This window comes from Stegostoma tigrinum, chromosome 17, assembly GCF_030684315.1.
Source record: "Stegostoma tigrinum isolate sSteTig4 chromosome 17, sSteTig4.hap1, whole genome shotgun sequence".
Taxonomy (NCBI): Eukaryota; Metazoa; Chordata; class Chondrichthyes; order Orectolobiformes; family Stegostomatidae; genus Stegostoma; species Stegostoma tigrinum.
This window is the reverse complement of record NC_081370.1, coordinates 2,656,080-2,683,915: the sequence shown is the minus strand read 5'-3', so window position 1 is coordinate 2,683,915 and position 27,836 is coordinate 2,656,080. Positions and strand designations below refer to the sequence as shown.

The 27,836-nt window shown below is 47.4% G+C and overlaps 1 protein-coding gene across 3 annotated transcripts in view; it reads right to left on the bottom strand.

Moving 5' to 3' along the window:
- LOC125459246 (N-acetyl-beta-glucosaminyl-glycoprotein 4-beta-N-acetylgalactosaminyltransferase 1-like) overlaps positions 1 to 11,689 on the bottom strand; it is a 660,984-nt gene extending 649,295 nt beyond the window's left edge. For 2 of the 3 annotated variants that reach the window (XR_009446825.1, XM_048545435.2), the window contains exon 1: positions 11,066 to 11,689. Coding sequence is in view for 1 of the 3 variants with exons in the window: in XM_048545435.2 (XP_048401392.1) it covers positions 11,066 to 11,216 (151 nt within the window). In the remaining 2 variants the exon portion in view is untranslated. Of the gene's footprint in view, positions 1 to 10,825; positions 10,907 to 11,065 lie in introns of those variants that run through there. The other variant, XM_048545438.2, reaches the window with a different exon arrangement.
- Positions 11,690 to 27,836: the final 16,147 nt, after the last annotated feature.

Genomic DNA, 27,836 nt, shown 5'->3' with positions numbered 1-27,836 from the left:
GTGAGGGGGGAATGTGACAGTGAGACAGTGAGGGGGTGGTTTGTGAGTGAGACAGTGAGGCAGGTGTATGTGAGTGAGACAGTGAGGGGGTAGTGTGAGAGTGAGACGGTGAGGTGCGTGTATGTGAATGAGACAGTGACCGGGGAGTGTGAGAGTGAGACAGTGAAGTGGGGTGTATGTGAGTGAGACAGTGACGGGGGAGTGTGAGAGTGAGACAGTGATGGGGGAGTGTGACAGTGAGACAGTGAGGGGGGAATGTGACAGTGAGACAGTGAGTGGGGTGTATGTGAGCGAGACAGTGAGGGGGGTGTATGTGAGTGAGACAGTGAGCGGGGAGTGTGAGAGTAAGACAGTGAGCGGGGAGTGTGAGAGTGAGACAGTGACGGGGGAGTGTGAGAGTGAGACAGTGATGTGGGAGTGTGACAGTGAGACAGTGAGGGGGGAATGTCACAGTGAGACAGTGAGTGGGGTGTATGTGAGTGAGACAGTGAGGGGGGTGTATGTGAGTGAGACAGTGAGGGGGGAGTGTGAGAGTGAAACAGTGAGGGGGTGTATGTGAGTGAGACAGTGAGGGGGGAGTGTGAGAGTGAGACACTGAGCGGGGAGTGTGAGAGTGAGACAGTGATGGGGGAGTGTGAGAGTGAGATAGTGATGGGGGAGTGTGACAGTGAGACAGTGAGGGGGGAATGTCACAGTGAGACAGTGAGGGGGGAGTGTGAGAGTGAGACAGTGAGTGGGGTGTATGTGAGTGAGACAGTGAGGGGGCTATATGTGAGTGAGACAGTGAGCGGGGAGTGTGAGAGTGAGACAGTGACGGGGGAGCGTGAGAGTGAGATAGTGATGGGGGAGTGTGACAGTGAGACAATTAGGGGGGAATGTCACAGTGAGACAGTGAGTGGGGTGTATGTGAGTGAGACAGTTGAGGGGGGTATATGTGAGTGAGGCAGTGAGCGGGGAGTGTGAGAGTGAGACAGTGAGGGGTGTTTATGTAAGTGAGACAGTGAGGGGGGAGTGTGAGAGTGAGACAGTGTCGGGGGTATATTTGTGTGAGACAGTGAGGGGCGAGTGTGAGAGTGACACGGTGAGGGGGCTGTACGTGAGAGAGACAGTGAGTGGGGAATGTGACAGTGAGACAGTGAGGGGGTGTATGTGAGTGAGACAGTGAGGGGGGAATGTGATAGTGAGACAGCGAGAGGTGTGTATGTGAGTGAGAGAGTGAGGGGTGTTTATGTGAGTGAGACTGTGAGGGGGGACTGTGAGAGTGACGGGGGAGTATGTGAGTGAGTCAGTGAGGGGGGAGTGTGAGAGTCAGACAGTGACGGGGGAGTGTGAGAGTGAGACAGTGATGGGGGAGTGTGACAGTGAGACAGTGAGGGAGGAGTGTGACAGTGAGACAGTGAGGGGCGTGTATGTGAGTGAGACAGCGAGGGGGTTTATGTGAGTGAGACAGTGACGGGGGAGTGTGAGAGTGAGACAGTGATTGGGGAGTGTGACAGTGAGACAGTGAGGGGGGAATGTCACAGTGAGACAGTGAGTGGGGTGTATGTGAGTGAGACAGTGAGGGGGGTGTATGTGAGTGAGACAGTGAGTGGGGAGTGTGAGAGTGGGACAGTGACGGGGGAGTGTGAGAGTGAGACAGTGACGGGGGAGTGTGAGGGTGAAACAGTGATGGGGGAGTGTGACAGTAAGACAGTGAGGGGGGAATGTCACAGTGAGACAGCGAGAGGTGTGTATGTGAGTGAGACAGTGAGCGGCGAGTGTGAGAGTGAGACAGTGAGGGGGGAATGTGACAGTGAGACAGCGAGAGGTGTGTATGTGAGTGAGACAGTGAGGGGTGTTTATGTGAGTGAGACAGTGAGGGGGGAGTGTGAGAGTGAGACAGTGGGGGGGAATGTGACAGTGAGAGAGTGAGGGGGGAATGTGACAGTGAGAGAGTGAGGGGGGAATGTGACAGAGAGACAGTGAGGGGGGTGTATGTTAGTGAGACATCGAGGTTGGTAATGTGAGTGAGACAGTGAGGGGGGAGTGTGAGAGTGAGTCAGTGAGGGGGGAATGTGACAGTGAGACAGTGAGGGGGTGGTTTGTGAGTGAGACAGTGAGGCAGGTGTATGTGAGTGAGACAGTGAGGGGGTAGTGTGAGAGTGAGACGGTGAGGTGCGTGTATGTGAATGAGACAGTGACCGGGGAGTGTGAGAGTGAGACAGTGAAGTGGGGTGTATGTGAGTGAGACAGTGACGGGGGAGTGTGAGAGTGAGACAGTGATGGGGGAGTGTGATAGTGAGACAGTGAGGGGGGAATGTGACAGTGAGACAGTGAGTGGGGTGTATGTGAGCGAGACAGTGAGGGGGGTGTATGTGAGTGAGACAGTGAGCGGGGAGTGTGAGAGTAAGACAGTGAGCGGGGAGTGTGAGAGTGAGACAGTGACGGGGGAGTGTGAGAGTGAGACAGTGATGTGGGAGTGTGACAGTGAGACAGTGAGGGGGGAATGTCACAGTGAGACAGTGAGTGGGGTGTATGTGAGTGAGACAGTGAGGGGGGTGTATGTGAGTGAGACAGTGAGGGGGGAGTGTGAAAGTGAAACAGTGAGGGGGTGTATGTGAGTGAGACAGTGAGGGGGGAGTGTGAGAGTGAGACACTGAGCGGGGAGTGTGAGAGTGAGACAGTGATGGGGGAGTGTGAGAGTGAGATAGTGATGGGGGAGTGTGACAGTGAGACAGTGAGGGGGGAATGTCACAGTGAGACAGTGAGGGGGGAGTGTGAGAGTGAGACAGTGAGTGGGGTGTATGTGAGTGAGACAGTGAGGGGGCTATATGTGAGTGAGACAGTGAGCGGGGAGTGTGAGAGTGAGACAGTGACGGGGGAGCGTGAGAGTGAGATAGTGATGGGGGAGTGTGACAGTGAGACAATTAGGGGGGAATGTCACAGTGAGACAGTGAGTGGGGTGTATGTGAGTGAGACAGTTGAGGGGGGTATATGTGAGTGAGGCAGTGAGCGGGGAGTGTGAGAGTGAGACAGTGAGGGGTGTTTATGTAAGTGAGACAGTGAGGGGGGAGTGTGAGAGTGAGACAGTGTCGGGGGTATATTTGTGTGAGACAGTGAGGGGCGAGTGTGAGAGTGACACGGTGAGGGGGCTGTACGTGAGAGAGACAGTGAGTGGGGAATGTGACAGTGAGACAGTGAGGGGGTGTATGTGAGTGAGACAGTGAGGGGGGAATGTGATAGTGAGACAGCGAGAGGTGTGTATGTGAGTGAGAGAGTGAGGGGTGTTTATGTGAGTGAGACTGTGAGGGGGGACTGTGAGAGTGACGGGGGAGTATGTGAGTGAGTCAGTGAGGGGGGAGTGTGAGAGTCAGACAGTGACGGGGGAGTGTGAGAGTGAGACAGTGATGGGGGAGTGTGACAGTGAGACAGTGAGGGAGGAGTGTGACAGTGAGACAGTGAGGGGCGTGTATGTGAGTGAGACAGCGAGGGGGGTTTATGTGAGTGAGACAGTGACGGGGGAGTGTGAGAGTGAGACAGTGATTGGGGAGTGTGACAGTGAGACAGTGAGGGGGGAATGTCACAGTGAGACAGTGAGTGGGGTGTATGTGAGTGAGACAGTGAGGGGGGTGTATGTGAGTGAGACAGTGAGTGGGAAGTGTGAGAGTGGGACAGTGACGGGGGAGTGTGAGAGTGAGACAGTGACGGGGTAGTGTGAGGGTGAAACAGTGATGGGGGAGTGTGACAGTAAGGGGGGAATGTCACAGTGAGACAGTGAGTGGGGTGTATGTGAGTGAGACAGTGAGGGGGGTGTATGTGAGTGAGACAGTGAGCGGCGAGTGTGAGAGTGAGACAGTGAGTGGGGACTGTGACAGTGAGACAGTGACGGGGGAGTGTGAGGGTGAAACAGTGATGGGGGAGTGTGACAGTAAGACAGTGAGGGGGGAATGTCACAGTGAGACTGCGAGAGCTGTGTATGTGAGTGAGACAGTGAGCGGCGAGTGTGAGAGTGAGACAGTGAGGGGGGAATGTGACAGTGAGACAGCGAGAGGTGTGTATGTGAGTGAGACAGTGAGGGGTGTTTATGTGAGTGAGACAGTGAGGGGGGAGTGTGAGAGTGAGACAGTGAGGGGGGAATGTGACAGTGAGAGAGTGAGGGGGGAATGTGACAGTGAGACAGTGAGTGGGGTGTCTGTGAGTGAGACAGGGAGGGGGGAGTGTGAGAGTGAGACGGTGAGGTGCGTGTATGTGAGTGAGACAGTGACCGGGGAGTGTGAGAGTGAGACAGTGAGGGGGGTGTATGTGAGTGAGACAGTGACGGGGGAGTGTGAGAGTAAGACAGTGAGCGGGGAGTGTGAGAGTGAGAAAGTGACGGGGGAGTGTGAGAGTGAGACAGTGATGTGGGAGTGTGACAGTGAGACAGTGAGGAGGGAATGTCACAGTGAGACAGTGAGTGGGGTGTATGTGAGTGAGACAGTGAGGGGGGTGTATGTGAGTGAGACAGTGAGGGGGGAGTGTGAGAGTGAGACAGTGAGGGGGTGTATGTGAGTGAGACAGTGAGGGGTGAGTGTGAGAGTGAGACACTGAGCGGGGAGTGTGAGAGTGAGACAGGGAGGGGGGAGTGTGAGAGTGAGACAGTGAGGGGGGAATGTGACAGTGAGACAGCGAGAGGTGTGTATGTGAGTGAGACAGTGACGGGGGAGTGTGAGAGTGAGACAGTGATGGGGGAGTGTGACAGTGAGACAGTGAGGGGGGAATGTGACAGTGAGACAGTGAGTGGGGTGTATGTGAGCGAGACAGTGAGCGGGGTGTATGTGAGTGAGACAGTGAGCGGGGAGTGTGAGAGTAAGACAGTGAGCGGGGAGTGTGAGAGTGAGACAGTGATGTGGGAGTGTGACAGTGAGACAGTGAGGGGGGAATGTCACAGTGAGACAGTGAGTGGGGTGTATGTGAGTGAGACAGTGAGGGGGGTGTATGTGAGTGAGACAGTGAGGGGGGAGTGTGAGAGTGAGACACTGAGCGGGGAGTGTGAGAGTGAGACAGTGATGGGGGAGTGTGAGAGTGAGATAGTGATGGGGGAGTGTGACAGTGAGACAGTGAGGGGGGAATGTCACAGTGAGACAGTGAGGGGGGAGTGTGAGAGTGAGACAGTGAGTGGGGTGTATGTGAGTGAGACAGTGAGGGGGGTATATGTGAGTGAGACAGTGAGCGGGGAGTGTGAGAGTGAGACAGTGACGGGGGAGCGTGAGAGTGAGATAGTGATGGGGGAGTGTGACAGTGAGACAATTAGGGGGGAATGTCACAGTGAGACAGTGAGTGGGGTGTATGTGAGTGAGACAGTGAGGGGGGTATATGTGAGTGAGACAGTGAGCGGGGAGTGTGAGAGTGAGACAGTGAGGGGTGTTTATGTAAGTGAGACAGTGAGGGGGGAGTGTGAGAGTGAGACAGTGTCGGGGGTATATTTGTGTGAGACAGTGAGGGGCGAGTGTGAGAGTGACACGGTGAGGGGGCTGTACGTGAGAGAGACAGTGAGTGGGGAATGTGACAGTGAGACAGTGAGGGGGTGTATGTGAGTGAGACAGTGAGGGGGGAATGTGACAGTGAGACAGCGAGAGGTGTGTATGTGAGTGAGAGAGTGAGGGGTGTTTATGTGAGTGAGACAGTGAGGGGGGACTGTGAGAGTGACGGGGGAGTATGTGAGTGAGACAGTGAGGGGGGAGTGTGAGAGTGAGACAGTGACGGGGGAGTGTGAGAGTGAGACAGTGATGGGGGAGTGTGACAGTGAGACAGTTAGGGAGGAGTGTGACAATGAGACAGTGAGGGGCGTGTATGTGAGTGAGACAGCGAGGGGGGTTTATGTGAGTGAGACAGTGACGGGGGAGTGTGAGAGTGAGACAGTGATTGGGGAGTGTGACAGTGAGACAGTGAGGGGGGTATGTCACAGTGAGACAGTGAGTGGGGTGTATGTGAGTGAGACAGTGAGTGGGGTGTATGTGAGTGAGACAGTGAGTGGGGAGTGTGAGAGTGGGACAGTGACGGGGGAGTGTGAGGGTGAAACAGTGATGGGGGAGTGTGACAGTAAGACAGTGAGGGGGGAATATCACAGTGAGACAGCGAGAGGTGTGAATGTGAGTGAGACAGTGAGCAGCGAGTGTGAGAGTGAGACAGTGAGTGGGGACTGTGACAGTGAGACAATGAGGGGGGAATGTGACAGTGAGACAGTGAGTGGGGTGTATGTGAGTGAGACAGGGAGGGGGGAGTGTGAGAGTGAGACGGTGAGGTGCGTGTATGTGAGTGAGACAGTGACCGGGGAGTGTGAGAGTGAGACAGTGAGGTGGGTAATGTGAGTGAGACAGTGAGGGGGGAGTGTGAGAGTGAGACAGTGAGGGGGGAATGTGACAGAGAGACAGTGAGGGGGTGTATGTGAGTGAGACAGTGAGGGGGGAGTGTGAGAGTGAGACAGTGATGGGGGAATGTGACAGTGAGACAGTGAGGGGTTGTATGTGTTTGAGACAGTGAAGGGGGTGTATGTGAGTGAGACAGTGAGCAGGGAGTGTGAGAGTGAGACAGTGAGGGGGTGTATGTGAGTGAGACAGTGAGCGGGGAGTGTGAGAGTGAGACAGTTATGGGGGGTTTATGTAAGTGAGACAGTGAGGGGGGAGTGTGAGAGTGAGACAGTGTCGGGGGTATATTTGCGTGAGACAGTGAGGGGCGAGTGTGAGAGTGACACGGTGAGGGGGCTGTACGTGAGTGAGACAGTGAGTGGGGAATGTGACAGTGAGACAGTGAGGAGTTGTATGTGAGTGAGACAGTGAGGGGGGAGTCTGAGAGTGAGACAGCGAGGCGGGTGTATGGGAGTGATACAGTGATGGGGGAGTGTGAGCGTGAGACAGTGAGGGGTGAGTGTGAGACTGAGACAGTGAAGCGGGTGTATGTGAGTGAGACAGTGATGGGGGTGTGTGAAAGTGAGACGGTGTGTGGGGTGTATGTGAGTGACGCAGTGAGGGGGGAGTGTGAGAGCTACGGTGAGGCGGCTGGATATGAGTGAGACAGTGAGGGGGGAGTTTGTGAGTGAGACAGTGAGGGGGGAGTGTGAGAGTGAGATAGTGAGGGGGGAGTATGTGAGTGAGTCAGTGAGGGGGGAGTGTGAGAGTGAGACAGTTAGGGGGAAGTGTGAGAGTGAGACCGTGAGGGGGGAGTGTGAGAGTGAGACAATGAGGGGGGTGTATGTGAGTGAGACAGTGAGGGGGGAGTCTGAGAGTGATGGGCGTGTATGTGAGTGAGACAGTGACGGGGGAGTGTGACACTGAGACAGTGAGGGGGGAATGTGACAGAGAGACAGTGAGGGGGGTGTATGTGAGTGAGACAGCGAGGTGGGTAATGTGAGTGAGACAGTGAGGGGGGAGTGTGAGAGTGAGACAGTGAGGGGGGAATGTGACACTAAGACAGTGAGGGGGGAATGTGACAGAGAGACAGTGAGGGGGGTGTATGTGAGTGAGACAGCGAGGTGGGTAATGTGAGTGAGACTGTGAGGGGGGAGTGTGAGAGTGAGTCAGTGAGGGGGAATGTGACAGTGAGACAGTGAGGCAGGTGTATGTGAGTGAGACAGTGAGGGGGTAGTGTGAGAGTGAGACGGTGAGTGGGGTGTATGTGAGTGAGACAGTGAGTCGGGAGTGTGAGAGTAAGACAGTGAGGGGGATGTATGTGAGTGAGACAGTGAGGGGGGTTTATGTGAGTGAGACAGTGACGGGGGAGTGTGAGAGTGAGACGGTAAGGGGGGGTGTATGTGAGTGAGACAGTGAGGGGGGAGTGTGACAGTAAGACAGTGAGGGGGGTGTATGTGAGTGAGACAGCGAGGGGTGAGTGTGAGAGTGAGACAGTGAGGGGCGTGTATGTGAGTGAGACAGTGAGCGGGGAGTGTGACAGTGAGATCGTCAAGGGGGTGTATGTGAGTGAGACAGTGAGGGGGGAGTGTGAGAGTGAGAATGGTGAGGGGAGTGTATGTGAGTGAGACAGCGAGGTGGGTGTATGTGAGTGAGACAGCGAGGAGGGGGATGTGTGTGACGGAGGGGTGTGTATGTGAGTGAGGCAGTGAGGGGGGAGTGTGACAGTGAGACAGTCGGGGGAGAATGTGACAGTGAGACCGTGAGGGGGCTGTATGTGAGTGTGACAGTGAGGGGGGTGTATCTGAGTGAGACAGTGAGGGGGGTGTATGTGAGCTAGGCGGGTGTATGTGAGTGAGACAGTGAGGGGGGAGTGTGAGACTGAGACAGTGAACGGGGTCGCGGGGTGGGTTGTTGTTGAAGGCAGAGAGAGGAGCAGGATGAGTTTCGGAGGGGGAGGGTCTGCCCTGTCCTGTGGCTTCGCTGCGTCCTATTTTGCCCTTGCGGTGGCGCAGCAGGCCATTCCGGGCTGTGAATGGGCACTCCATGCTGTCCTTACCTCACAGCCACATCCCAATGATGACTTAAACCTTCAAAGAGCCTGAACTAAAACATGGCGCTGAAGTTAAAGTGGACATGGTTGGGAAAGTTGTTGTGTGGGACACAGTGACTGGGAAGGGGTGGGTCAGTACCTGAGCTAATTTCTGATTGCTGTTTCCAAGCAGTAGGCTGTTTCCACTAACCTGACCGGAATGAAATACCATGCTCTGACTCCCAGATATTTCCGAACTGCACTCCCTGTACAAGCATGCATTGCCTTCAATTGGAACCAGCAGCACAGAGCGTGGAGAGTAATGGCAGAGAAACTGTTCTCCCATTCTCAATGATCCGGGGACGAGGTGATCTCAGTGTGACCTTGGGGCTGGCACCCTGGCCGCACACTGTGCCAGGGTGTGAGGTGGGCACCGCCTGGTGCGCTGGCGAACCAATCCGAGGGAGTCTGTCTAACCACAGGGTGCCTCCCCAGGTTGGATCGACGGTGCGTGTTGTTCAACACTCTCAGCTCAGGACCTCAGCAGCCTGTGCTTCCTCCCCCTGATGTTGCCGCACACACCAGCACACTGCCACCCACACACAAGAGTTGCCCTCAGCACCGTGCTAGGAGAGAAACGGTTGAGTGGAGCAGCATGCCCTCCCTGGTTCAATCTAGCGAGAGCCCTTCCTTTCAGAAGGGGTAAGGCGGTGAGGAAACTTGTTTCTGTGCTCTCTTGCACCCTCCCCCCTTCCCTGAAACCCGCAGAACAGTCGCATTCCCTCAGGCGCCTTCACACGTCCAGAATAAGCAAGATAACAAAGTGTGGAGGTGGATGAACACAGCAGGCCAAGCAGCATCTCAGGAGCACAAAAGCTGACGTTTCGGGCCTAGACCCTTCATCAGAGAGAATAAGCAGCTCGTTCTGGTTCAGATAAGAGGGCGGCTAGCGCCCGCAGAGACAGAGAGAGTTCAAACTCCTCAAATTGTACCCTACGGCACCCCCAACCCCACCCCAAAACACACTTGGATTACACTTTTCACCAGAATTTGGGAAGCGTTTGCAGATTGATTGAAAGTGGGCACAAAAACTTGCAACGCGCCACTGAAGCTCGCTTACTTGGAGAAATGCTACAGTTATATTGTTAACTTGCAACGCAGGCAGAATAAAACAAACCACTGCAACTCATTTTAAAAAAACGTCTTCCCGTTTCTGAAGCCTAACGGCCAATTGTACATTCCAAAAGGAGGGATTTCTTTTGTATATAGAAAACTACTTGGCTGCAAATATGTCCAAAGTGTTCCGCACTACTCTCCCAAGCCCTTTCATTCCAAAGAATGGTCAAAAAGCAGCCGATTATATTTTTCAATTTGAGATACCTTATGTTACTATCCACTGTCGTGTTTCTGTCAGGATAGAGTAGGACCCCTATCTAGTAGGAAGCAATTTTTCCCGATAGGTCTAATCAATGCACAAGTAGGTCAGTATGATACGACTGACAGTTGGATACACAGAAAATATCCGGTCCTTTCCCAAACACTCTCTCTCTCTCTCACACACACACACACACACACACACACGCACACACACACATTTCCATACCCTTATCGCATTCTAACAACTGCCCAAATATCAAACGCCAACAGCCCTCCTAAATTGTTCTTTGCGAAAGGGTACCTTAACAAACAAACCGAAAGGATTGCTGTAATTCAGAAACACAGAAGTTGCTGGAAAAGACTTCTGGTGAGGAAGGGTCGCTGGACTCGAAACGTTAATTTCTGATTTTTCATCGACAGATGCTGCCAGACCTGCTGAGCTCTTCCAACAATTTCTGCCTCTAACTTCAAAAACAAGGGTCGCTCGCATTCCAGTCGATAGATATTTTGGGGAGAGGTGTTTGCCCTTAATCAGAGTGAGGAAAACCCCTGTCCCAGATTTTTAGCCAGTTGTTTGACAGCCCGGTAAATTTCACAGTTACTAGAACAAACTTTTATTTCTGTTCTGACGAAGTGTCGCTCGACCCGAAACGTTAATTCTGCTTTCTCTCTCCATAAATGCTGTCATGTCTGCTGAGCTCTTCCAACAACTTCTGTCTCTGTAACTGCAAAAACAAGTCCACTCGCATTCCGGTCAATAAATACTCTGAGAGGGGAGCCAATTTCTGAGCAGCTAAAACAAACAACTTGTATTAAAAACCGTAGAAACTGCTGTTGCCGTACATCTAAATCAAAAGCAAGAACAGAGCTTGCTGGAAAAGCTCAGCAGGTTTGGAAAGGAATCAGAATTTCGGATCGAGTGTCCCTTCCTCAGATCTTGTTTCCACTAATGCTGCCAGACCCGCTGAACTTTTCCTACAATTTCTGTCTCTGTAACTTTAAAAACAAATTCGTTCGCATTCCAGTGGATAAATATTCTGGGAGAGGGACTTACTTATAATCAGGAAAAGCCTGTGCCAGATTTTTAGCCAGCCGTTTGACAGCCCGATCAGTTTCAGAGTAGCTAAAACAAGCAAATAAATTTTTCAGGTGCAGTTTCTCATGGAGAAGTTTACTTCTAGCCAGCCGTGCTCGTTCAAAAGATTTCAGCGCAGCAAGGCTGAGGAGTTGTGTGAATGAATGAATGAATGTCTTGAGGCTATGCACTGACAGCTCAGGGCAGGGGGAAACTCACCGCGTCCATAGGCAACGTGCAGCTTGAGCGCCCGGCCACTCTTGAGCACCGCGACGTGCAGGTACGTGAACCAGATGCCGAAGGTGAGCAGGACCAGCAGCAGCAGCAGTTTGAACTGTTTGCGGATCTTCTTGACGGGGAAGCGCCACATCCTTCTTTTTTTTCCCTTCAGTGGGAGTGCTGCAACAGCAGCCGCCGCTGGGAGCCCATCTCCCTCTGCACTGTCCGCGGAGGGAGAAAGACACACACACACAAACAGTGAGAGAGAGAGACCCAGAGAAGGGAGACAGCAGCGGAGCTTCCTCCGCTCTCCCCCCCTCTCTCTCTCTCTCTCTCTGTCCCCGGCAACAGCCGCCCTTCTCTACTCAAACACACATCCCTCCCATACCGAACACCCCCCTTCACTTTGCTCACGACCGCCACCACATCTTTCAAAGCGGTGCCCGCCCTGTCATTCACTGGGAAAAGGCGGATGGGTAAGTCATTGGTCTGCCAGGCGGGGCTGTGTGTGCATCCCTCACTCCGCTAGCCGCCTGCTCTAACCTCTCAGTGCGTGTGTGTGTGTGTGTGTGTGTATCTCCCAACCCCGGCGCGGGCAGCGGACTCCCCTGCACCCGTCCACCAACCCTGCCGAAAAATGTTACATCGCCGCCTCCACTCTCTCCCGCCTACCGCGCGTCGCCGCCAGCCCACGGCCAATAGAACACCGGAAACGGCCGACAGGCAGCGGCCTCTACCAATAGGAGGCGGGTCCTGACGGCGCCGTCAGGTTAGGTTGCATTTCCCCCTTTCAGCACGGTGACAGCTACTAGCGGATTGTACCATTACACTGGATAGGGGGAAATCAACCGTAGAACGTGGACTCAATTACCTCTTCTGGAGGAGAATGAAGGTTTAATTTTAAGACTACATTTCCGGAGATATTACAGTATGTTTTGTGATGAGCAGGGCTCAATTTTTTTACGGTAGTGGGATTTTCTTTTGTTTTCATGCAATAAACGCTCCAAAACGCACGATTGAAAAGTACTCGGATAAGTACTAGGACAATGTAGCATTCATCAGGCAGGACGTTTTACTCCGAAAGGAAACTTCTGGTTTTGCAAATTGAAAAGAGAACCCAAAATATGAAAGCGTGCAAATTCTTTAACATTCTTCCCTCTTGCCCATTTATTTTTGTCTATTGCTTTTTTTGTGGAACGTGAATATAACGTTCGCTTTTTAACCCATGGGATAAAATTTGCAATAAAACGGATTTGTGTTTATGTAGCTCCTCTCACCATCGTAGAAAGGCTGCTTCCAGTCAATGAGGTACTTTTGAAGTGTTCTAATGTGTCAAAAGCGGCAATTTCGCACACAACAAAGCCCCACAAACAGAAATGTCATGTTAACCGAGTGGCACATGAAGACCAGCTGCACGAACAGCAATATGTTTCAGTGATGTTGAATCAAATGGGGATAATTCTGCTGTTCATCTAAATCGTTCCACGGGATATTTGAAGTCCACCTGAGTGAAAAGTCATAGCCTCAAGGTTCCATTTGGAAGAGGGTGTTTATGATAATGCTAACAACTGGAGTGCCAGTGGATAGATATGGGCCAGCTCCTGAATCCATGCAGTTTGACTGTAAAAGGAAATGAGATATAGTTGACATTTAAACTATTTAAATCTCTAAATTGGCGTTTAAAAAGAAACAGAGCTTGTGGGAGTGGGAGCTAGGAATGAAAAGGTATTGTATCATCTTCATGAAAATCGAGGGAAGGTGAGGAAAGGAGGGAGGCCTGGGCAGCTGTTGAGCAATTCCGCCCATTGCAAGGTGGGCGAGGACAAATATAACCCGTTCATTGAAGAACCGCACAATTAAAGTGCCATCTTTTACTACAACAAAACGCAGCAGTTTGGTGTCAGTCAGCGATCAGTCAGTCTCTACAGTGGGAAGGAAGTTGCAACCCATGGGGCTTTTATGTCTGTGACATACACAGTAGCACGTTGATCCGGGTGTAAAACACGCTCATTAATCCCCATGATTAACTCTTCCTCATATTGGAACCGATCTCTCACCGACTTTGAGGTAAAATGTTTAGTTAAAAAAGGAAACCCGCCGCGTGTCTGAACGCACACAGCAGCTTTATATTCAGAAATCTGATTCCCACCAAGTCCGTATGATTAATGACCCAGTGCGAACTCTTTATCTGAACTCTTTATCTGATCAGAAGAAAGTGAAATCCAGTTCTGGAGAAAACGTATGGCTGGCTGTTTGGAGATCAGGGTTCACCACAGAGAAATTGGCCTGCTTTCTTTTTAGCAAACGCGGCTCATAAACCGCACACCCCCGCTGGCAATAAAACAACGAGGTTAATTTAACTAGCGGCTCAAAATAACACCAAGTCACACCGTCCAACAGGTTTATTTCAAATCACAAGCTGTCGAAGCCCAGCCCCTTCGTCAGGGGACTTCACCTGTGAGGTGTAGAGGTAGATAGGAGAGTTAGCAGAGACTTTTCAAAGCCAGAGGCCACAAATTCGAGCTACGCGGCAGAGGATTAGAGAGGATGTGAGGAAAAGTGTTTTTTCGTGTGTGGTGGGTGTCTGGAATTCGCTGCCTGCGGCTGTGGTAGAGACAGAGACTACAAACTATTTTTTTGAAAGTACCTGGATCCGCACTGTAAAGTGCTGTAAACTGCAGGGCTGTGTCTGCACGGACAGGATGGGCCAAACGGCCACCTCCTGTGTTGCTGTCATTCCTACGGCTCTGCTTATAGGTCCTGAAACGTGCATTGAATGAAGCTTCAGGCTCCGAGCCCACCGTTTACCCAGCTCAGCACCTACTTACAACGGTAATAGCAGGGCCTTCTGCTGTCATCACTGGAGCCAAACGGGACCTCAGCGTTGGGTTAAAACTTGGATTGTCTACCCAGGCAATTCCATCCCCTACCTGAACTGGGGGGGGGGGGGGGGGGGGGGAAGCTGAGGCGCAACAGGCAGAGGGAGAGAGAAGCTGGAATCTGCAGTGAAATGTTGCTGTCAATGTTTGTGTGACACCTGCCGGCGATGCTGATCTGAGCTGAAGTGAAATCATCGCACCAGTCCACACTGCCCTTAATCCCTCTCCACCCCAGCTCAGCTCCTTCCCGCTGGTCTGCAGCTTCCACAAGTTCGCTTTCCGGAAAAAAAGACCTACATGGTGAACAAAGTTGACGCAAGAGCAGAAATGTGACCAATCGGCGCCAGGTCGAAGTTTGTTTCATCCCTCACCACTTGCAGCTTCCTCGCCCTCGAATGGTTCTGTCCACAGGCCCCTGCTGAGCGTTTCCAGCACTTCCCTCAGTATTTCGGACACTGGCGATGTTAATTCTAGATCCTACAGGGTTCTGCTGAGACCATGGGGCGCCGCTGATCGCCTCTTCACCTCGAACCAGTTCCCCAGGGATTTCCCTCAATGCCTCCTGTCTCTGTCCCATGCCATTCAAATTATTCCCAAAAACCTCCAAATAAAACAGAGAATCCCATTATTTTTAAACAAAGGTGTTTTGGACGTGATTCAAGTAGAAATAAATTAGTACACGCTATTCCAGGTACAGGTTATGTGCAGTTTTAACAACAATGAGTTCTGAGGCAGGCTCACCGGACCCGAAACGTTAACTCTGTTTTCTCCTTCACAGACACTGCCAGACCAGCTGAGCTTTTCCAACAACTTTGTTTTTGTTCCCGATTTACAGCAGTCCTTTCGGCTTTTATGTGCAGTTTTACTTGTCGAATTAAAAGCGACGCTATACACAGTGACATGGGGAGACTGCAACATTTGGGGGGTTTTATTTCCCACTGGAGTTGAGTTTACACGAAGGCAGCATTGCACTCCCATGATCAACAGGTGTACGTAACACTTTCCTGATGAAAGGTGGTTCAGAAATTTCGCAGTGCAAATTTTGAGAGGGTTAGTTTTGGATTGTGAATGGAAGGTTGTGTGGAAGCATCTTAGCCCTACATCATTGGGGTGAAAAAGAAATACCCTCTAGAAACTCAAAAGATTTAAAGCAATTATGCAACGCAGGTGAATGTGAACGGAAGCTCCTTTTACTTAAAGGAAAGCTCCAACATGTGTCAGGATGCAATAGAAAGGCAGGTAGATTCAATGTCAAAAGTTGGACCTTATGGTTAAGTTTCTGAGGGACTTAGGAAGATCAAATTCAAAGGTGAACTATACAGTAAATGGAAAAGTCCTAGGGAAAATTGATGAACAGAGAGATCTGGGTGTTCAGGTCCATTGTTCCCTGAAGGTGGCAATGCAGGTTGATAGGGGGTCAAGAAGGCATAGGGCATGCTTTCCTTCATTGGGCGGGGTATTGAGTACAAGAGTTGGCAGGTCATGTATAGGACTTTGGTTTGGCCACATTTGGAGTACTGTGTACAGTTCTGGTCGCCACATTACCAAAAGGATGTGGATGCATTGGAGAGGGTGCAGAGGAGGTTCATCAGGATGTTGCCTGGTATAGAGGGTGCTAGCTATGAAGAGAGATTGAGTAGATTAGGATTATTTTCATTAGAAAGACGGAGATTAAGGGGGGATCTGATTGAGGTCTACAAAATCATGAAGGGTATAGATGGCGTGGATAGCAAAAAGCTTTTTCCCAGAGTGGGGGACACAGTTACCAGGGGTCACAATTTCAAGGTGAGGGGGAAAAGTTTAAGGGAGATATGCACAGAAAGTTCTTTACACAGAGGGTGGTAGGTGCCTGGAGCCCGTTGCCAGCGGATGTGGTAGACGCAGACACATTAGCGTCTTTTAAGATATATTTGGACAGGTACATGGATGGCCAGGGAGCAAATGGACACAGACCGTTAGAAAATAGATGACAGGTTAGACAGAGGATCTTGATCGGCGCAGGCTTGGAGGGCCGAAGGGCCCGTTCCTGTGCTGTAGGTTTCTTTGTTCTTTGTTCTCTTTGTTCTTTGTTTGTGGTGCAATGCTTGCGACCTTTCCTCTGGGCCAGGAAGTCTGGGTTCAATTCCAACCTGCTCCAGAGGTGTGTAATAACAGGTTGACTTGGGTGATCCCTGGAGGATTGTCTGATGAGAGAGCTGATCTCATTGAAACATGTGAGATTCTTAAGGAACTTGACAGGGTAAATGCTGAGAGGATGTTTCCCTGCTTGGGAGACTCAAGGACCAGCGGGCATAGTCTCAGAATAAAGGGGCACTAATTTTAAGAGTGAGATGCGGAAGAATTTCTTCTCTCACAGGGCTCTAAGTCTTTGGAACTGTTTGCAACAGAGAGCTGTGGGGGTAGGACCCTTGAGCATATTTATGGCTGAGATAGACAGATAGATTCTTGATCAGTAGGGGAATCAAGAATTGGGAGAAAGGACTCAAAAGTGGAAGTGAGGAATGTCAGATTAGCCATTATCCTTGGCCTTACTTCCACTCCTATGTCTTATGGTCTTATCCTATTAAATGCGAGACCATGCTGGAGGGGCTGAATGACCTATTCCTCATCCTATTTCTTATGGTCTTAAGAAGCAAATAAATCAATGGAAGAAAATGGCTCTGTGAACATTCGGAAAAGTACTGAAAGATGCCAAATTAATTGTTATTTCTACAGAAGGTTTAGCAAGGGAGAAATACTACTTTTTGAGTTCATAGACTGGCTCTTCAATCCTTACGTAGTTGACAGAGTTCAGGTCATGTGCAGAAGTTGCTGATACATTATCACCTAATAGTGATACTTAGTGTGAAAATTGGCTCAGATAGACGGCTCACAACTGAGTTAGACATCACTATTCCAGCAACTAGAACACAGCTTCCAAGCTGACACTTCAGTGTAGCATTTACACAGAACTGCACTGTCAGAGGCGCTATCTTTTGGGTGAGGTGTTAAAGCAGCTCACATCTGTCCTCTTGGGTGGACATCAAAGCTCAGCAGTTCTCCTGGCCAATATCTAGAACAAATGGTCTTGTTTTCAGTCACTGAATTACTGTTTGTGGGATCTTGCTTTGCATTTCAATGCTGTAAGGAAAGTCACTGTAGTCCAATTCTCTTATCAGAGAGAGATGATTGGTGGTGGTTTAACGTGAGGTTCGCTGTGTTTCAGGCAAGGGGACAGATGGATAAGAAGGGACCTCGATGGTAACCCCAGCCAGAACCCACGCTGTTGGTGTCACTTTGTATTCCAAATTAGCTGCCCAGCCAAGTGAGCTACGCAACCCCTAAATTTCAATGCAGTATACCAGCGAAGACTTCAACGGATATAAAAATGCTTTGGGATCTTTTAAATGCAAACATTTCTTTAATTTTGTTTTGTCCACCTGTAGATTTAGTTGGAATGTGGTATAATACTGGAGCAAAGTTCTAGCAAAATTCAAATTACACAAAGTTCCTGTTCCTTTTTGATTTCTTACAATTTCCCATGGTAATCTTCCAGCCTTGCTTTTCAGAACTCTGTTGCAGAATGATTTACCTCACCACCTCTGTCTTCCATCAAGAATACTTAAAAGCTATCTCTATGACCAACTGCAACATTTTCATCTTTCCCAAACTTGATACAAGCCTGTGCAAAGTAGACCATTTGATTTACAGCACATCCATTCCCTCCACTACTGACAGTGTGTACCCCTCTACAGGATACACTGCAGAAATTCATTAAAGCACCTCAGAAATAACCTTCCCAACCAACAACCATTAACTTCCTAGAAGGACAAGGGGCCACAGATATTTGGAAATGCCACCATTCGCAAATTCCTTTCCAAGCCACACACCATCCTGGCTTGGAAATGTATCCTTCAGTGTCACTGGGTAAAAGTCCTGAAATTCCCTCCCTAACAGCATTGTGGGAGTACCTACACCACATGGGCTGGAATGGTCCAAGACCACTACCTTCCCACAGGCAAACTACGGCTGGAAAATAAATGCTATCCCAAATCCCCTAAATGAATTTTTAAAAAATGAGGAATAAGAAAATAAGTAATTCTGACTTGTAATTTTGAATTTAATGATCAAACAAAAGATTTAGATCTTGCTTGATGTGGTACAAAGAGAAACAGCCAAAATTTTTATTTGTTCACTACATTTCACATTTAATAACTCCTATCATTTTCACTTTATCCAAGATGTGCTTTATATATACATAGTGAGGTCTTCAAAATGCTGAATATGATTTGGATTCCTAATGTTTCCTTTATTGCAACAGAGGTCCCACTTTAAAAATCCTTCTTTGGCTGTAAAATGCTTTGAGATGATTCATGTTTCTGAATGGGTGCTATATGTCTGCAGGTTTTGTATTTTGCATAAAATGCAACCATTGATGTGCACTGATGCCTTAGGGTTGATGGTGAGCATAATAAAAATCAAAATAAATTATTAAAGTGGAGCCTGAAAATTGCAAAAGTCCTTCTCAAAGAAATAATAACTTTTAGTTAGGAAAATGCTTTCATTGGGCATTGTGTAAATTGAGGAATTAAGTGAGTTGATTTAAAATAAAGTAGAAATGTCATATATACACAGCATTTCAATCAACAATCAAAGAGACACAAGATAGAAACTTTTTCCCAATTGAAATTCTGTCCATGAAATTTCCAACACTCCTATTTTAAATGGTTCTTAATTATGATTGACTTGCACTCATCTTCCACCGAAGTCTCACCATTAATTTTATTGCTTTGTGTCATCCTGCAAACACAACCCCAACACAGATTTTTCTTTAACTATCTACTCCCTGAAAGAGACTTTACGTTTGCAACTGGTCAATCACCATTTAATCATTCCCACCATCATATGTTCTTCCCTAACAATTTTGTGAAGTAATTGCCCATACATTTTCTCCCCATGCTATTATCTGGGCTTTATAAGGGTTGTTTCTATATAATAGAGTAGTTTACATTTATTTCTTCCAATTTAGTGCATTCATGGTGATGTCTCCTCGATGTAAAATAGGAATACAAATTGGATGATCACTTTTCGAAACACCCTCTCTCCAAACAACTTCAATTCCCCACCTGCTCAATCATGTTCATATTCCACCCACCAAACAGCTCCAGTCAATTCAATGTGGACTTCTGCAACAGGATCTAATCTTTTTTGCAGCCACAATACAACACACCATCCAAAACAGATTTTAGCAATTTAATGGCACTCCCAGTTTGCCTGCCAGATTCTCCCACTTTCCTGTAACCATTTTCTCTTGCAGTTTAGACCTCTTTGTTGCTCCATTTATCAAATGAAAACCATCCAAATAAATGTGGAAAATGGTTCCCTCCAGAACACAAAAGATATATGTGTAATGGCATCCAGCCAACCTTAAACCTTTTATTGTATGGGATGACAGAATGCAACTCTCTCCACCCCAGAACCATGATGGAAAAAGGAAAGGCCCCCTTAAACATGGCCTTCGACTTGGGATCCCCACCAATGGAAGATAAGGCCTGATATCACTGGGTGTTAAGTTCTGTCTTGTTTACAAAGATGGAAAATGAACAACCCGTGACTCTTATTAGGAAGGGACTCTTGCCTTAACCAAGACAATAGTAGGTTCAACTTAGATTGACTGGATGAACATTATTAAACTTAATGGGAGCCAGAGATGATACAACTGATTGAATCTAAAACTGGTCTCCTCGATTCTCACCCAGGACTATATAGTATCATTGGATTGGCTGGCGCCTAATAAAGTATCCAACATTCGTTTTTTTTTAGGACTACTATCTTAAATAACACAGAAAGTGAGTAAAAGTCAACATAGTCCCAGAGAACCAAGGAATGCTTTCTTATTTGAGAGACACGGCTGGTGGTAAGTTTAATCCGAGTGTCACCATGCCTCAGGAGAAGGGGTGAGGCTGACAAAGTGGGACCCTCATATACACCAAAAGTCCAACCAGTCCGTTGACACCAAGTATGTTTGTAGAATCTCTTCATACATACAGCACGGAAACAGACCCTTTGGGCCAACCAGTCCATGCCAAACATAATCCCAAACTAAACTAGTCCACCTGCCTTCTCCTGACCCATATTGCTCCAAGCCATTCATATTCATGTACTTATCCAAACGTCTTTGAAACATTGTAGTTGTGCCTGCATCCACCACTTAGAAATTCCATTCCACACATGAACACCCTCTGTCTAAAAAAACTTGCCCCTCATGCCTTTTAGTAAATCTCTCTCCTCTCACCTTAAAAAAGTGCCCCCTAGTCTTGAAATACCCCCTCATAGTAAAAGGACACCGACCATTAACTCCATTTATACCCCTCAAGATTTTATAAGTGTCTATAAAGTCACCTCTAAACCTTCTGTGCTCCGGTGAAAAGAATTCCTGCTGATTAAAAAAATTCCTGCAAGACTTTATAACCTGCAAAAGGATCTAATTTCCAGCCTTTACCACCCGCAACACCCCTACCTACTTTTAGCACTTATAAAAATGGGTGAATTAACTCAGATGTTTGTCTAGGTTTACTTTTGGGTCAGGTAGGAAGAGTCCAAAGTCTTACTCCAAGCACCACACATCTGTTACAAAACTGAAGACCGGAATTGGCCTCTCAAGTTGCTCATTTTCTCTCCTGCCGTTTATTTTCTTAATCTCTCCTCTCTCGGATTTTCAGATTTGAAGCATGAAGAGTTCTGAAGAAGGATTATACCCGAAACGTTGACTGCTCCTTTCCTCCTGAAGCTGCCAGGTCTGCTGTGTTCTTTCATCCTCCTGCCTGTCTACCTTGAAGCAGGAGCTAATCTTCTCTTTTCAAATGCTGGTCAACCTGTTCTGATTTTCTCACAATTTCTTCTCTTTACTTCAGATTTTCAGAACGTGAGTTTTTATAAAATATCTCAAGACAAGAGTACATTTTACCTTCAAGTGATAATTTTCAGCAGTTTGGTCTGAATAGTGCACCTAGCTTAAAAACTTGCGAAACTGATATAATTTAATGTGTCAAGATTGTGCAATTATGGTTTCACTTTGACAATCAGTTTCACTGAGGAGAAAGCAGTTCAATCCATTGTATGAGTCTGAACAGATAGGGTTTGATTCAATGACTTTCTAAATCATGGGAAATTCTACATCAAGGCCCATTTTATTGGAATGCCATAAAATAGAAATAAATGGAAAAGGCATGTCACAGATGTTCTGTGCAATGGAATGAATGAGAAAGTGTTATGATGTGGAGGTGCTGGTGTTGGACTTTGGTGCACAAAGTCACAAGACACATGAGACCAGGTTATGGCCCGACAGGTTTATTTGAACCCACAAGCTTTCGGAACGCTGATCCTTTGCCAGGATCCTCTTCCAGCATGTTATTTAATTGTCCACCACTATTTGTGACTGGATGTGGCAGGACTGCAGAGCATAGATCTGATCCATTGGTTGTAGAAGCACTTAGCTTTGTCTATCACATGCTGCTTCTTCTGTGGGCAGTCCTGATTTACAGCTTCATCAGGTTGGCACATTGCTCCTGACATGCCCTCTTGCATTCTTCATTGAACCAGGGTTGATCCTGTTTCTTGTTTGACTGGGGATATGCTGGGCTGTGAGGTTGCAAAGTACAATTCTGCTACTGCTGATGCACCACTGAGCTTCATGGATGTTCAGTCCTGAGTTACTAGATCTGTTTGAAGCCTGTCCCATTTAGCATGGTGATACTACCACACAACATAATGAACAATATTCTCACTGCGAAGGCAGGACTTCCTATCCACAAAACCTGCATGGCAGTCACTCTTGCCAATTTTGTCGCGGACAGAAACTCTGGAGCTGGCATATTGGTAAGGATGAGATCAAGTATTCTTTTACTATTCTTGATTCCTTCACCACCTGCCACAGACCCAATCTGGCAGCTTTGTCCTTCTGACCAGGCTGGCCGGGTCCTGTAGTGCTGCTGCTGAACTGGTTTTGTTAGTCAGCATTGAAGTCCCCCACCTGGAGTACACTCTTTGCCCTTGCAAACCTCAACGCATCCTCCAAGCGTTGTCTAACATGTACGAATGCTGGTTCACCAGGCGAGAGAGGATGGTATGTGGTCATCAGCTGGACGTTTCCTCATTCATGTTTGACCTGGTTCCATGAAGTCTCAAGGTGTCTGGAGTCAATGTTGAGGCCAGCCTTCCCAACTGTGCACCACTGTGTCACCATGTCAGCCGGGCCTTTCTTGCCAAAGACAGGATCTATCCAAGGCTGGTGATGGTGGTGTCTGGGACATTGTCTATACGTGTGTATAGTGGTTGTGGAGCAGGGTATGTACCTGTCCTTTCAACCACACAGTGTGTTGGAGGCAAACTTCAAAGAGAAGAAGAAAGTATCCTGAAAAGCCGTTTCATAGATGAACCAACTTTTCATATGTAAGTCCACAAAAATATTCTGCCAGCCTTTTGTTGGGGCACAGAACTATAAAGCACCAAGGAAGATAATTCAACCCATTATGCCCGCGCTGACTCTTTGAAAGAACTTCTTATTTGTTCACAATCCTATGTTTCCCTTGAAAACTTCTCACCTTTCAATTATTTGTTGAATTTCATTTTGAATGTTCCTGTTGAATTTTCTTCCATTGGTCTTTCAGTGATCCTGGCTGCATTTCAAAAAATTCTTCACTACTCTCCTCTGGTTTTTTTGTTACTTGCCTTAAAATTGCTTTCTCTGATTAATGTTATTGGAAACTGTTTTTGTTACTATTCTATTGGAAGCACCCATAATTTTGTGAAATTCTAATAAATTACCTGTTGACCCCTGATTTCTGCAATCCCAATTAAAAACAAATTTCTCATCCTGTCAGCTATGTAAACCTCCTTGGGATAAACTCCTGAGTTAATACATTCTTCGTAAGATGTGATGCCAAGAATTGAACACAACTTTCCAGCTGAGACTAATATTTACAGGGAGGCACAGAGGGAAAGTAATAGCTGGGAAGCCATGGATACCTTCAGAGATAATGGAAACTGCACATGCTGGAGAGTTCGAGATAACCAAAGCGTGGAGCTAGATGATCGCAGCAGGCCAAGCAGCATCTTAGGAACACAAAAGCTGATGTTTCGGGCCTAAGGGTCTAGCTTTTGTGCTCCTAAGATGCTGCTTGGTCTGCTGTGTTCATCCAGCTACACATTTTGTTAGCCATGGATACATTGGCAGGGTTACCTTTGTACCTTTCTTCACAGGCATGGGTTGAATATTACATTTTCTTTGGCTAAGTGTCAATTTTGTCAAGTTTCATGGAGGGTCTCTATCCATGAGACCGAGCTAACTTTCTCACCCTAGCTTTCCAAACTCATTTCATTAACTACCTGACTTCTAAGGTGACCATTCATCCAATGCTAGCCCGATTCTGCTAATGGAAGAATACGCCACTACTGTAACATCCTGGAATTGACTGCATTCCTGGTGCCCTGCCATTTCTAAATGGTTGTGAGCACCTGGGTACACATCATTCTGGAGCATTCTGAATGTTCTGGAGCATGGTTTATGGCTTTTGTCCTGCACTTGGTGGGAAGAAAAAGAGAAAATTGGTACCCTACTTTGTGGGCAGGAACCTGGCAGTCTGGTGCAAAAGAGGGATGTCCTCCTAGCCCAGGACCAGCAGAGGAGTTTACTCCATCAGATCCTGACAGACTGACCCAAGGATGCCAACTGGATCATTGTGAAGTCAGCAGTCTGGAGGATCTTGATCTTGTGGGAGTGCAGCGAAGGTTTACCAAACTGATTCCTGGGATGGCGAGACTGACATATGAGGAGAGATTAACTGGGCTAAGATAGTTTTTGCTGGAGTTCAGATTGATGAGGGGGGATCTCATAGAGGCTTATAAAAGTCTAACAGGACGAGACAGGGTAGATGCAGGGAGGAGGTTCCTGATGGAGGGTGTGCCCAGAACTAGTCAGAGGATTCGGGGTAGACCATTTAGGATGGAGACAAGGAGAAATTTCTTCACCCAAAAAGTGGTGAGCCTGTGGAATTCATTATCACATTAAGCAGTTGATGCCAAAACATTGAATATATTCAAGAGGCAGCTAGATGTAGCACTTGGGGTGAATGGGATCAAAGATTATGGGGAGAAAGCATAGAGTTGAATGATCAACCATGATCATGATGAATAGTGGGCCATGCACGAAGGGCCAAATGGCCTCCCCTGCTCCAATCTTCTATGTTTCTGTTTTTCTATGTATGCCCAGCAGTAAGGAAGAAAGACAATGACCTCCCTCACTCAGTCATATCAAGTGTAAACCTCTTCTGTCTGTTACCCCACACTTACTATCTACACTACAGCACCTATCTCTCCCCAGGGCTCATGCGCTACCGTTCTCACTGTTGCACACAATGTCTTGCCTCACTTGCTGTCATCTATCCCAACCCTCTATCCTCTTCACCCTGCAACTGTGCTACATACTCACTTGCTTGGGACACCTCACCACCAATCTCCCACAAGCACTGATAACTGTGCCACCCACATTCACTTCACTGGAGAACTCCATTTCTCTCATTCCAGGAGAAAACAGCCCACAGTACACGACAGACAATACTGTGGTAGCCTGCCTATTATTTTGGTCTTCACCCATTATAAGGAGTGGATCTCAATCCTGTCCACCCTGAGTGGATGACTGACTGTACTCAAGCCTTTAGATTGTTGTTGGGATTTGCCCTTCACTTACTGGGACCAGACCCCCTGACTAAAGACTGTCTCCCTCAACTTGACTGAGGACTACTGACAACCAGGATAGCTTCTTGGCTTTCTGTTGGGAATTCTTGGCATTTAATTTCCTGGCGGTTGGGGGTATAACAGAAAAAGTTGTGTGTTAATGAGGTGAGATGTGCAGTTAATGAGCTCCATAACAAGAATGATCCCAGTTAATAGGCACCTCGCCATTGCCTACCAAGAATCTTAATATCTGGAGCTTAGCCAAAAAGTGCAGTTAATTAGCCCCAAAGAAAGGTCCTGCTGTGATTTATTCCAAATTCTCACCCTCTTGGCTGAGGGCTGTATAAGATTCCGCCCATTATTTCCCTCTCAAATGAATGTAAGAGTTCCTAAAGGATTATTGTGTGAAGAAACATAAGAGTTCTTCCTGCAGACCTGTTCAATCTTTATCTCTCAACCAATTTCACTGGGAAATGTTATTGGGTCAATTATCTCATAACTGCTAATGGGGCTTTGTTGTGTAAAATTTGTAAGCTGCATTTCCTTGCATTACAACTGCTTCACTAATACCACAATGACCATGAACTCCTCCAAGTCATTCTTAGGACATGAAATGCACTATAACAATGTCAATTCCTTGTCACCTGAATCTGTTCAGCAGTGGCAATGAAATCCTTACAGTGTGGAAGTAGGCATTCCACACAGACCCTGCCCTTACCCTATTCCTATAACCCTGCATCTCTCGTGCCTGCGCACAATGGGCAATTTAGCATGGCCAATCCACCTAACCTGCACATCTTTGGAACACCCAGACAAAACCCATGCAGACATGAGGAGAATGTGCCAACTCCATGCTGGCAGCCACCCAAGGGTGGAATCAAACCTGGGTCCCTGGCGCTGTGAGGCAGCAGTGCTAACCACTGAGCCACTGTGCTGGGCCTAATAGTCAGCGCCGTAAGATCTAGCTGTGGTTGCATTGATGTTTGTGGACTTGGATGTTTAAATATAGTTGAAACTCTTGCCTGACTGGAGCAAGGATCCTCCAAAACCCAAGAGTTAAAATTGAAAGTGTGATATTGGAGCAGAAATCGAAAGGTAGAATGCTGATGTGACCCCATCACAAACTGCTCTCGTCAGGGAACAGAATTAAGATATATCAGGCCAATAAAAAAAATTCCATCATTTACATTTAATATGTAAGAATAAGTATCAAAACTATGTTTGTAAATTTCCTAATCCTTTCTTCCGTATATAAGGCACTCTGAAGAAAGGCACAAATGACAAGCTAATACTCACTAGATCAGCAGATAGAGCAAATCCTTTAACTGGGAGTGTGCTCTGAGCACGAGGTCTTCCATAGGATGTCCGCTGGCATTGCTGGTAGGCATTAAGGACAGAGATTGAACATAAGAGCAAAGAACAGAATTGACCAATGATGAATTCCACCTGGAAACATGATTCATATTGCTGTGCGAAGTAGGAAATGTTGTAAGAATTTCTGAAATTGATGTCACTAGTTACATTGAATGGAAGCTGTAAAATGTAATCATGTTCTGGCCCATTACCATAAAGGCATCACCTATTTGTTTCAGTTCTTTGGCATTCTGGAGCTATCAAAGTACTCCTGCACATGATGGACAAGGAAAGGCAACTCACAGCTCGGAAGTTACTGTATGTCTGTCAGAGCTGCTCAAATCCTGGAGCGGGTTCGGAAAAGTTGGAGAAAAAGGAAATAAGTTTCTCTAAGGTCTGTGTTTATATGACAGAAGGGTTTGTGATAAATAAAATGGAGCAGTTGAAAGTTGATTCAATTAAAATTCAAATTATTTTATCTTGGGAAGGATGAAAATACAGAAACTACAGATAAAAAATGTGAAAACTCTGCTGTTCATGGCACTTCATATACATAGCCATGTATATTTTAAATGCAGTAATGATTTCCACCTCAACCATCCTTGCCCTGCCATGATTTCAAGATTTCAACCACCCTGAGCGAATAAGATTCTCAATGCTTCTAACATTTATTTGAAATTAATGTCCCTGCTTTTCTACTATGTAAAATAGTTCCTTCCTATCCACTCTATCTAAAGGGGGAATGTGCAGGGATGTCAGACGAGGACAGGGGAATGGCAATATGGGACGTGTGTGTGTGTGTGTGTGTGTGTGTGTGTGTGTGTGTGTGTGTGTGTGTGTGTGTGTGTGTGTGTGTGTGTGTGTGTGATTTATATACCTCAATTAAATCCCCATAGAAGCTTCCTTATTCTAAAGAAAACAACCTTAGCTACAATAAAGAAATAGAATTAACTTCCTCAGAACAATACAGCACATAAGTGGGCTGTGTAGCTGATGATGTTGTGCCAAACATGATGCCAAATTAAACTAATCCCCTCTGCCTGCCATATCCCACCATTCCTTGCATATTCATGTGCTTATCTAGATATCTCTTAAATACCCCTATTGTATCCTCCTCCACCACTACCCCTGGCAGCACATTCCAGACTCCTACCACTCTTTATGTAAAAAAACGCACCCCTCATGTCTTCTTTGAACTTTCCCCCTCTCACATTAAATGCATGTCTCCTGGTATTAGACACTTGAACTCTGGGGAAAACGATTCTGGCAGTCAATCCTACCTATGCATCTCATAATTTTATAGCTTTCTATGAAGTCTGCTCTCAACCTGTTATCTTTACTCTTTGTATAAACAAATACAATATGTAAAAAGTGATGGTAGTTTGCGATTATCATGCAAAATCTAAGAGGATATGCTCTGTAACAAAACTTATAAAGGTATCCAAGGAAAGCAGAGCTCAGGAACAAATTTTACAAATTTAGTACAAAAGTTGCTAGAGAATCTTTAGGGAGACAGCTTGATCCATTGCATCAATAGAGGCAATTTCTTTGTGGATTCAGAAGACATAAGCACAGGGCCTCATTGAGGTTTGGAAGTCCTAAAATTAGCACAGGCTAGATGAGATGACTCTGTCAAGGGATACATAGGAGGAGATATCAGTGATCCTGTCAGTAATTTTCAGTCCTTTCTAGCCACAGACGAACTGCCAGAGGGCTGATAAATTTGTCCCATTGTTCAAAAAAGGTCGCTAGGATAGACCAGGAATTTACAAGTCAGTCAGTCTAACCTTGGTGGTGAGGAAAGTATTGGAAAGAATTCTGAGGGA